At 41.0% G+C, this 12,525-nt stretch overlaps 1 protein-coding gene across 1 annotated transcript; it reads left to right on the forward strand.

The window, feature by feature from the left end:
• The first annotated feature begins 1,399 nt into the window (after positions 1 to 1,399).
• LOC139402082 (gastrula zinc finger protein XlCGF57.1-like) lies at positions 1,400 to 11,938 on the forward strand. The gene is made up of 4 exons (XM_071146183.1): positions 1,400 to 1,881; positions 2,310 to 2,407; positions 2,557 to 2,740; positions 10,707 to 11,938. Exons 1-4 carry the CDS (start codon positions 1,647 to 1,649, stop codon positions 11,438 to 11,440), a joined length of 1,251 nt encoding a protein of 416 aa, XP_071002284.1. The 5' UTR covers positions 1,400 to 1,646; the 3' UTR covers positions 11,441 to 11,938.
• The last annotated feature ends 587 nt before the right edge of the window (positions 11,939 to 12,525 follow it).

The raw sequence follows: 12,525 nt of genomic DNA on the forward strand, positions 1-12,525 counted from the left end.
GCATCATCGCTAATAGCTACACATAGTGGATCATTAGCATCATCGCTAACAGCTACACATAGTGGATCATTTGCATCATCGCTAATAGCTACACATAGTGGATCATTAGCATCATCGCTAATAGCTACACATAGTGGATCATTAGCATCATCGCTAATAGCTACACATAGTGGATCATTAGCATCATCGCTAACAGCTACACATAGTGGATCATTAGCATCATCGCTAATAGCTACACATAGTGGATCATTAGCATCATCGCTAACAGCTACACTAGTGGATCATTAGCATCATCGCTAACAGCTACACATAGTGGATCATTAGCATCATCGCTAATAGCTACACATAGTGGATCATTAGCATCATAGCTAATAGCTACACATAGTGGATCATTAGCATCATCGCTAATAGCTACACATAGTGGATCATTAGCATCATTACTAATAACTACACTAGTGGATCATTAGCATCATCGCTAACAGCTACACATAGTGGATCATTAGCATCATCGCTAATAGCTACACATAGTGGATCATTAGCATCATAGCTAATAGCTACACATAGTGGATCATTACCATCATCGCTAATAGCTACACATAGTGGATCATTAGCATCATCGCTAACAGCTACACATAGTGGATCATTAGCATCATCGCTAACAGCTACACATAGTGGATCATTAGCATCATCGCTAACAGCTACACATAGTGGTAGATAAATGCACTCAGACAGGGGTATTTCCTGGCTGTTTCCTCTTCAGAAAGTTAAATAAAATACAAATCACTGAGGTGAATTTAACAAGGACTTGCAGGCAGTGGGTTAAGAATAACTATGACCAAAAAAGAATACAAATTATACCATCACCCAAAAGGGCACTTCAGAGACTGTAAGAGCAAAGGGGCATGTGCTCTACACAGGTAGAGCCCTGTCTGTCCACGTCCTATCTGTCCTTAAACAAAGTGGGCACTGCTTCATGTGGCAACAGCAACACTCACCTCAATAGCCCATATGCCACTGGGTGAGAGAAGTGTTCATTGTATTTGAGCAGCATTATGTGAGGTGTTATTATGTGTTGTTAGTGATGAGCCTTGGTCCATTTAGCTCTGAATATGCCACCCTCTTCAACCTGTCACCTAATCCTACCTAATGGGCAGGTCAATCCTGGAGGAAAGTATTGGCTGTAAGAAGTAAGAGAAAACATAACATCTGTTTGTTTTTTTTATTACTTCTTATGACATTGTTTGCCAGAATAAACATAGTAATGGAGATTCCAGTCTGCGTTACCCACTCCAGTCAGCAGATGGCGAAGTTAGTTTTTCAGGTGATGCTGCTTGCGTGACGTATAATGTGGACGGAGTAGTGGACGGATATGAAGCCTCTTCAACAGCGACAAAAGGCTATTGATTTAACTAACGCGGTGATGTGCTAGCAAACGAAACAGAATCATTGAAGCGTTTTAGACCAATTTTGTGTATATTACTCTTCGTGTTTTGAACATAATTCTGTTTACCTATCTACTAGCTCATTTCAACGTAATTTGCGAAATTAGCAACATTGATACAGCATTAGGCTAATCTCCCGGAGCATAAACTCATTAAGCAAGACGGAGAAAGAAACTGGTGAAATTAGAGAAATAAGCTTTCAGAATGAAAAGAGAGGAAGAGGAGGCTATCACAGTGAAAGAAGAGGATGATATTACACTGAAAGAGGAAGATGGGAAAGAGGTTGTCAGAGTGGAAGAGGTAGAAGCTTTCAGAATCATAAAGGAGGAAGATGAGAATGTATTGAAAGAAGAGGATGAGGAGGCTATCTCAATTAAAGAGGAAGACGTCTTGGGAGTGAAAAAGGAGGAGGAGGAGACTGAAGAACTGATTACCACCAGTGAGTACTGTCTTAATAACGGGACACAAACTATGCCGTTGTTGAACTAATGTGGTGTTTTAAAGGGGCATTCTACTGAAGTTCAACACTTGAATATGTTGTTCAGTACTGTTGGAATTGTTTAAGGGTCGATCTGCCATTGGTACATATATTCTGGGAACTTGTAATTAGATGTATTGAATTCTCCACGTGGTCTATATTAAAGTGCACTTTATCTAATATAACATGATTTTAAAATTCAATACTGGTGCATCATTTTTACTTAAAATATCTAACAGAAAATGAACCCGTAAACAATATTTTATAAAATCATGATGAAAGTGGCCATTTTAGGCCCTTTTTAGACATATTCATCTCTCTTGTAAGACTCTGTGATTGTAATAGTAGATCATAAGTTTACCATCTGTTTGATGTTCTCGTTCACACAGGAGAGAGACATGACTATGGTGGATCCTCTGGGGAGCCTCAACAACATCCTGATGCTGACGAGGCAGAGAAGAGTCTCTCCAGATCAGAACACCAGATGGTACAGCAGATGGTACACCAGATGGTACGGTCTGGTCTAGCATACAGCTTGCTCTATCTGGGTCTGGGTTTCTGTAAAGCAGTTTATGACAACAGTGACATCAGCATCCATAATGATATGTGTCTGTGTCCCCTCTTTATGGTTACCAGGACAACGCTAGCCTGCCCCCCTCCTCCCTCCCGGAGTCCCAGTGTCGTGCCTCTCCCAGTAGCACCTTACTGCTGGGTATGAAGAGGTTGTCTGTGCTGCTGGTGGACTGCAGGAAAACAACGGGGTTGAGTGGAACTGTGAGAGGAGGAGAAGAGATGAACGGATCAGATTTGACTCATCAAAGTAAGTGCTGTAGTTCAGTTTCAACAAATAAAATGATTACTAGCCTGTTCAACCTCTCTTTCGTGTCGTCTGAGATTCCCAAAGATTGGAAAGCAGCTGCGGTCATCCCCCTCTTCAAAGGGGGGGACACTCTTGACCCAAACTGCTACAGACCTATATCTATCCTACCCTGCCTTTCTAGGGTCTTCGAAAGCCAAGTCAACAAACGGATTGCCGACCATTTCGAATCCCACCGTACCTTCTCCGCTATGCAATCTGGTTTCAGAGCTGGTCATGGGTTCACCTCAGCCACGCTCAAGGTCCTAAATGATATCTTAACCGCCATCGATAAGAAACATTACTGTGCAGCCGTATTCATTGACCTGGCCAAGGCTTTCGACTCTGTCAATCACCACATCCTCATCTGCAGACTCAACAGCCTTGGTTTCTCAAATGATTGCCTCGTCTGGTTCACCAACTACTTCTCTGATAGAGTTCAGTGTGTCAAATCGGAGGGCCTTTTGTTCGGGCCTCTGGCAGTCTCTATGGGGGTGCCACAGGGTTCAATTCTTGGTCCGACTCTCTTCTCTGTATACATCAATGATGTCGCTCTTGCTGCTGGTGAGTCTCTGATCCACCTCTACGCAGACGACACCATTCTGTATACTTCTGGTCCTTCTTTGGACACTGTGTTAACAACCCTCCAGACGAGCTTCAATGCCATACAACTCTCCTTCCGTGGCCTCCAATTGCTCTTAAATACAAGTAAAACTAAATGCATGCTCTTCAAACGATCACTGCCTGAACCTGCCCGCCCGTCCAACATCACTACTCTGGATGGTTCTGATTTAGAATATGTGGACAACTATAAATAACCTAGGTGTCTGGTTAGGCTGTAAACTCTCCTTCTAGACTCATATCAAACATTGCCAATCCAAAGTTAAATCTAGAATTGGTTTCCTATTTCGCAACAAATCATCCTTCACTCATGCTGCCAAACATACCCTTGTAAAACTGACCATCCTACCGATACTCGACTTCGGCGATGTCATTTACAAAATAGCCTCCAATACCCTACTCAATAAATTCGATGCAGTCTATCACAGTGCCATCCGTTTTGTCACCAAAGCCCCATATACTACCCATCACTGCGACCTGTACGCTCTCATTGGCTGGCCCTCGCTTCATACTCGTCGCCAAACCCACTGGCTCCAGGTCATCTATAAGACCCTGCTAGGTAAAGTCCCCCCTTATCTCAGCTCGCTTGTCACCATAGCAGCACCCACCTGTAGCACGCGATCCAGCAGGTATATCTCTATGGTCACCCCCAAAATCAATTCTTCCTTTGGCCGCCTCTCCTTCCAGTTCTCTGCTGCCAATGACTGGAACGAACTACATAAATCTCTGAAACTGGAAACACATATCTCCCTCACTAGCTTTAAGCACCAGCTGTCAGAGCAGCTCACAGATTACTGCACCTGTACATAGCCCATCTATAATTTAGCCCAAACAACTACCTCTCCCCCTATTGTATATTTATTTATTTTGCTCCTTTGCATCCCATTATTTCTACTTTGGCACATTCTTCCACTGCACATCAACCATTCCAGTGTTTTTACTTGCTATATTGTATTTACTTTGCCACCATGGCCTTTTTTTGCCTTTACCTCCCTTCTCACCTCATTTGCTCACTTCGTATATAGACTTGTTTCTACTGTATTATTGACTGTATGTTTGTTTTACTCCATGTGTAACTCTGTTTGTATGTGTCGAACTGCACTGCTTTATCTTGGCCAGGTCGCAGTTGTAAATGAGAACTTGTTGTCAACTAGCCTACCTGGTTAAATAAAGGTGTTCTCAACTAGCCTACCTGGTTAAATAAAGGTGTTCTCAACTTGCCTACCTGGTTAAATAATGGTGAAATAAATACGTTTTTTTTTTAAAAATAGATCTTCCCACTGGTATCTGTTACCATGACAACTAGCAGAGTTCTGTTAGTTGACATGAAGCTAGACTGTTAGCTTTAGAGAGAAACCAATTGACCATATTAAACCTTGATGAAAGTTAGCTCTAGAGATGCATGTTTTACATAAACTGTTCCTAAAAACATGATGGATGTTACATTGCCTGTCTCAGTCAACCCCACCCCATATCTTTACAAGACTCTAGAACTAAACTCCAGACACTTCAATGTGGTCTGTATTGCTTCATTAACGTCCGATCTACAGAACTTGTTAAAGATGGCAAATATGTATTTAAAACAAGCTCTCTAAACCTTTTCTTAAAGCTATGAAATATGATTAAATGAAAAGCAATTTTTGTGAGACTTGTTCTTCGTCTCTGTAATGGATCAAATGTATTCCATTTCCTAATTTAACATGTGAAATGAAGCCTGAACTCCAACAAATAGACCTTAAAGAACATGGTTTAATATATATACTATATAGACCTTAAAGAACATGGTTTAATATATATACTATATAGAACTTAAAGAACATGGTATATATATATATATAATATTAATATATATATATATATATATATATATACTATATAGACCTTAAAGAACATGGTTTAATATATATATATATATATATATATATATATATATATATATACTATATAGACCTTAAAGAACGTGGTTTAATATATATATATATACTATATAGACCTTAAAGAACGTGGTTTAATATATATATATATATATATATATATATATATATATATATATATATATATATATATATATATACTATATAGACCTTAAAGAACATGGTTTAATATATATATATATAGACCTTAAAGAACATGGTTTAATTTGGAAATTACTAACTATTTGTTCATGTGTAAATGACGTCAGTGTGGTGCTAACAGTTTAGCTTCCTCGAGTGTCCCTGGATCTCTCCATCTGTGACTTTTCAAGCTAACATTCTCAGTTTCACGGAAACATGGCTCACTCGGGATACGTTATCAGTCGGTACAACCACCTGGTTTCTTCACGCATCGCGCCGACAGTAACAAACATCTCTCTGGTAAGAAGAAGGGCGGGGGTGTATGCCTTATGATTAACGAGACGTGGTGTCATCATAACGACATACAGGAAGTCAAGTCCTTTTGTTCACCTGATCTACAATTCCGTACAATCAAATGCCGATCGCGTTATCTACCAAGAGAATTCTCTTCAATTATAATCACAGCCATGTATATCCCCCCAAGCAGACACCTCGACGGCCCTGAACGAACTTCATTGGACTCTATGTAAACTGGAAACCACATCCCGAGGCTCCATTTATTGTAGCTGAGGATTTTAACAAGGCTAATCTGAAAACAGCATATCGAATTCGTGACCTGGGCTGGCAAAATCCTGGATCATTGTTACTCTAACTTCCACGACGCATACTAAGCCCCATCCTCCTTTCGGCAAATCTGACCACGACTCCATTTTGTTGCTCCCAGCCTATAGACAGAAACTAAAAACAGGATACGCCCGTGCTCATGTCTGTTCAACGCTGGTCCAACCAATCTGATTCCACGCTTCAAGATTCTTCGATCACGTGGACTGGGATATGTTCCGGATAGCGTCAAACAGTAACATTGATGTATATGCTGATTCGGCAAGTGAGTTTATTAGCAAGTGCATTGGTGATGTTTTACCCACGGCGATTATTAAAACCTTCCCCAACCAGAAACCGTGGATTGATGGCAGAATTCACGCAAAACTGAAAGCGCAAACCACCGGAAACAAACAGTGTAGCTATTCCCTCCGCAACACAATCAAACAAGCTAAGCGTCAGTTTAGAGACAAATTAGAGTCGCAATTCAACGGCTCAGACACAAGACGTATGTGGCAGGGTCTACAGTGAATCACGGACTACAAAAAGAAAACCAGCCCCGTTGCGGACCCCGATGTCTTGATCCCAGACAAACGAAACAACTTCTTTGTTCGCTTTGAGGACAATACAGTGCCACCGACACGGCCTGCTACCAAAACCTGCGGGCTCTCCTTCACCGCAGGCAACGTGAGTAAAACATTTAAACGTGTTAACCCTCGCAAGGCTGCCGGCCCAGAGAGCATCCCTAGCCGCGTCCTCAGAGCATGCGCAGACCAGCTGGTGTGTTTACGGACATATTCAATCAATCCCTATTCCAGTCTGCTGTTCCTACATGCTTCAAGAGGGCCACCATTGCTCCTGTTCCCAAGAAAGCTAAGGTAATTGAGCTAAATGACTACCGCTCTGTAGCACTCACTTCCGTCATCATGAAGTGCTTTGAGAGCCTAGTCAAGGATCGTATCACCTCCACCCTACCTGACACCCTAGACCCACTCCAATTTGCTTAAAGCCCCAATAGATCCACAGACGACGCAATCGCCACCATACTGCACTATGCCATCTGGACAAGAGGAATACCTATGTAAGAATGCTGTTAATCGACTACAGCTCAGCATTTAACACCATAGTACCCTCCGAACTCGTCATTAAGCCTGAGACCCTGCGTCTCGACCCCGCCCTGTGCAACTGGGTCCTGGACTTTCTGACGGGACGCCCCAAGTGGTGAGGGTAGGAACCAACATCTCCACTCCGCTGATCCTCAACACTGGGGCCCCACAAGAGTGCGTTCTCCAGCCCTCTCCTGTACTCCTTGTTCACCTATGACTGCGTGGCCATGCACACCTCCAACTCAATCATCAAATTTGCAGACGACACAACAGTGGTAAGCTTGGTTACCAACAACGACAAATTGGCCTACAGCGAGGAGGTGAGGGCCCTCGGAGTGTGGTGTCAGGAAAATGACCTCACTCAACGTCAACAAAACAAAGGAGATGATCGTGGACTTCAGGAAATAGCAGAGGGAGCACCCCCCTATCCACATCGATGGGACAGTAGTGAAATGGTCCACCCACACAGACAGAGTGGTGAAGAAGGCGTAACAGCGCTTCTTCACCTACACCACCCGACGTCACAGGAAGGCCAAAAAGATCATCAAGTTCAACAACCACCCGAGCCACTGCCTGTTCACCCCGCTATCATCCAGAAGGCGAGGTCAGTACAGGTGCATCAAAGCTGGGACCGAGAGACTGAAAAACAGCTTCTATCTCAAGGCCATCAGACTGTTAAACAGCCATCACTAACATTGAGTGGCTGCTGCCAACATACTGACTCAAATCTCTAGTCACTTTAATAATAAAAAAATGTTGATGTAATAAATGTATCACTTCAAACAATGCCACTTTATATAATGTTTACATACCCTACATTACTCATCTCATATGTATATACTGTAGAGGGAATAGCTACTGAATCTTGCTACTGCTAAGGTGGCGGACATTACATGTTGTACCTCTAGTGGTTAGAGCATTGGACTAGTAACCGGAAGGTTGCGAGTTCAAACCCCCGAGCTGACAAGGTACAAATCTGTCGTTCTGCCCCTGAACAGGCAGTTAACCCACTGTTCCCAGGCCGTCATTGAAAATAAGAATGTGTTCTTAACTGACTTGCCTGGTTAAATAAATAAAAAATGCATCTTGCCTGTGCCGTTCGGCCATCGCTCATCCATATATTTATATGTACATATTCTAATTCATCCATATATTTATATGTACATATTCTAATTCATTCCTTTACACTGTGTAAACGGTAGTTGTTGTGAAATTGTTAGATGACTTGTTAGATATTACTGCTGTTATTACTGAAATTACTGCTGTTATTACTGATATTACTGCTGTTACTACTGATATTACTGCTGTTATTACTGTTATTACTGCTGTTATTACTGTTATTACTACTGTTATTACTGTTATTACTACTGATATTACTGCTGTTATTACTGTTATTACTGCTGTTATTACTGTTATTACTGCTGTTATTACTGTTATTACTACTGATATTACTGCTGTTATTACTGTTATTACTGCTGTTATTACTGTTATTACTGCTGTTATTACTGTTATTACTACTGTTATTACTGTTATTACTACTGATATTACTGCTGTTATTACTGTTATTACTGCTGTTATTACTGTTATTACTGCTGTTATTACTGTTATTACTACTGTTATTACTGTTATTACTACTGATATTACTGCTGTTATTACTGTTATTACTGCTGTTATTACTGTTATTACTGCTGTTATTACTGTTATTACTACTGATATTACTGCTGTTATTACTGTTATTACTGCTGTTATTACTGTTATTACTACTGCTGTTACTACTGATATTACTGCTGTTATTACTGTTATTACTGCTGTTATTACTGATATTACTGCTGTTATTACTGATATTACTGCTGTTATTACTGATATTACTGCTGTTACTACTGATATTACTGCTGTTATTACTGATATTACTGCTGTTATTACTGTTATTACTACTGATGACTTGTTAGATATTACTGCTGTTATTACTGTTATTACTACTGGTCGAAACTAGAAGCACAAGCATTTCGCTACACTCACATTAACATCTGCTAACCATGTGTATGTTAACAATAAAATGTGATTTGATTTAATAGCTGGTACCAGTTGGACAGCTCCATCTGTGACGTTTCAAGCTAGCTGTGAAGTGAATTTACGGCACGTTCTCACCTCCGTTACACATGTTCAGGTTGACTTTCCCACGGAATCGACCATATACACTACCAGTCAAAAGTTAGGACACACAACTACTCATTCAAGGGTTTTTCTTTATTTGTACTATTTTCTACATTGTAGAATAGTAGTGAAGACATCAAAACTATGAAATAACACTTATGGAATCATACAGTAACCAAAAGTGTTAAACAAATTATTCAAAGTAGCCACCCTTTGCCTTGCACACTCTTGGCCTTCTCTCAACCAGCTTCATGAGGAAGTCACCTGGAATGCATTTCAATTAATTAACAGATGTGCCTTGGGAATTTGTGTAATTTCTTTCCTTCTTAATGCGTTTGAGCCAATCAGTTGTGTTGTGACAAGACATCAAAGCTATAAAATATTACATATGAAATCATATAGTAACCAAAAAAGGGTTAAGTGAATCTTCAAAGTAGTCACCGTTTGCCGACAGATTCTGGTTTGATACCCAGCTGTGTCGCAGCCGACCACAACCGGGAGAGCCAATTGGTCCGGCGTCGTCCGGGTTGGGGGAGGGTTTGGCCGGTCAGGATGTCCTTGTCCCATCGTGCTCTCCTGTGGCGGGCCGGGCTAATGCACGCTGACACGGTCGCCAGGTGTAAGGTATTTCCTCCGACACATAAGTGCGTCTGGCTTCTGGGTTAATTGTGCATCGTGTCAAGATGCATTGCGGTTGTGTTTCGGAGGACGCATGACGTTCGCCTCTCCCGAGTCCGTACGGGAGTTGTAGCGATGAGACAATTGACGAAAATTGGGGCAAAAAAGGGGGTAAAAAATATAAATATAATAATCCTTTTTAAAAAGTCTGCCCCAAATATTTCATTATTTTTATTTTACCCAAAATACCATTCCATTAGTGATTAATCAAAATGATCTAATCTAAATAAAAAAATGTGCCATTTCAACATCATGTGTCAAACCATTGAGACAACGGGGAGATGTTACAGAGGTGCTTTGTCTCCAATGAAAAAAAATATTGTTTTTTGACAAAATTACTTATTTTAGGTTTAAGGAAGTGTGTAGGTCGCATTCTGTATCATACAGCTATGAAGGTTATATATTTAGAACCACCTGCTCGATAGGAATCCAGAGATGTCTGTGTCTTGAGTGTCGTAGAACTGTTTAGTTGTTTGTGTTCTGACTTCTAAAACAGAAAGAAAATTAAGAATATGAATAAGTAAGTAAACATATTACCAGGAAGCTCTACAACATTTGTTTTAAAATCACACCAAGATTGTTTTAAATGATGAAATGTTTGAAAACTGACCTCCGGTTATTGAGGGATCTGATTTGGATTAAACCTCATAGCAAGGCAGTTTTATCATGTGGAGATTTAATTATGTTCTCTCTTTAAATAAACACTGTCTTTGGCAGGAGGAAAACCAAACTTGGAGGAACCAGAGACGTCCAAACCAGCAAGACTCTGCTCCCAGATTGGAAAGAGTTTTGCCAAGTTAGGAAGCCTGAAAAGACATGAGAAGAGTCTCACAGGGGAAAAGCCTTACCACTGCTCCCAGTGTGGAAAGTGTTTTAGACAGCAAGGAAGCCTGAAAGCTCATGGCCGAATACACACAGGGGAGAAGCCTTACCACTGCTCCCATTGTGGAAAAGGTTTTAGACAGCAAGGAAGCCTGAAAGTTCATGGCCGAATACACACAGGGGAGAAGCCTTACCACTGCTCCCATTGTGGAAAGAGTTTTAACAGGTTAGGAGGCCTAATAACTCATGAGCGAATACACACAGGGGAGAAGCCATACCGTTGCGCCCAGTGTGGAAAGAGTTTTGGCTCGTTAGGAAACCTGCAATCTCATGCACGATTACACACAGGGGAGAAGCCATACCATTGCACCCATTGTGGAAAGAGTTTTCGCATGTTAGGAAACCTGCAGTCTCATCTGCGAATACACACTGGGGAGAAGCCATACCGTTGCGCCCAGTGTGGAAAGAGTTTTAGCATGTTAGGAAACATGAAAGCTCATGAGCAAATACACACAGGGGATAAGCCTTACCACTGCTCTCAGTGTGGATCTAGGTTTACCAGGTTAGGAAGCCTGAAAAGACATGTGGACACACACCGAAGTCTTTCCATTGCTCCCTGTGTGGAATGAGTTTTAACCATTTAGGGAGCCTGAAAAGACACGAGAGAATACACCCATGGGAGAAGCCTTGCAAATGTCACTTATAAGGCAGGTGAGGATCCACACAGAGAAAAATAACTTATCCTACTGTGTAAACTGATATTTCACATCACATTGACTTAAAATTCATCAGAGAACATACACAGTGCTCCCGTTGTCTTATATTGTTGAATGTGTTTAATTGTTTATACCAAATGAAATTGAATTGTACAAAGCATACTCTAAAATATATTTGTATGTTTTCATTAGAAAACATGAAGTGAATATGGAGTCTGTCAGTTTGAATACAGAGTAGATCAGATTCCATGTGTTTAAATGGTCCTTTTTTAAAGTCTGACATTGTGTGTTTATCTGAGTGTGTCATTCCTCCAGCACCATTGATAATCAGAATAAGACCTTCAAATATGTCACCATAACAACAGGCATTTTACAAGCCTCCGACTGGTTGAATAAACGTTGTTACCCGAATGATGAGATTATTATTTTATTTGTCAAATGTCACCAGAATAAGACCCTCAAAATGTATTGGAAAGGAGCATTTTTATTTAAGGTCAAGAACAAATTCACATTTTCAATGACGGCCTGGGAACAGTGGGTTAACTAGTCTAGGAACAGTGGGTTAACTGGTCTAGGAACAGTGGGTTAACTGGTCTAGGAACAGTGGGTTAACTGGTCTAGGAACAGTGGGTTAACTGGTCTAGGAACAGTGGGTTAACTGGTCTAGGAACAGTGGGTTAACTGCAGAACGACAGATTTGTACCTTGTCAGCTCGGGGATATGAACTTGCAACCTTTCGGTTACTAGTCCAACTCTCTAACCACTAGGCTACCCTGCCAGCCCAAGCTCATCACGTGCACTTTCACCACCCTGTGAAGTTCATAACTTATTTCATCTGTAGCCTAATAAACTGCATGGGTTCCCAAATCGTAGTGGGAGGAACAATCAACATTTCATCACGTGACTCCAAGTTAACTAAGATGTGATGGTTATTATATAAATATTTGCGCATAAAGGAGTTTCCATCGCCATTTCTCACTTTACATTTTTACTGACAC

Source organism: Oncorhynchus clarkii, unplaced genomic scaffold (assembly GCF_045791955.1).
Source record: "Oncorhynchus clarkii lewisi isolate Uvic-CL-2024 unplaced genomic scaffold, UVic_Ocla_1.0 unplaced_contig_6259_pilon_pilon, whole genome shotgun sequence".
Lineage (NCBI taxonomy): Eukaryota > Metazoa > Chordata > Actinopteri > Salmoniformes > Salmonidae > Oncorhynchus > Oncorhynchus clarkii.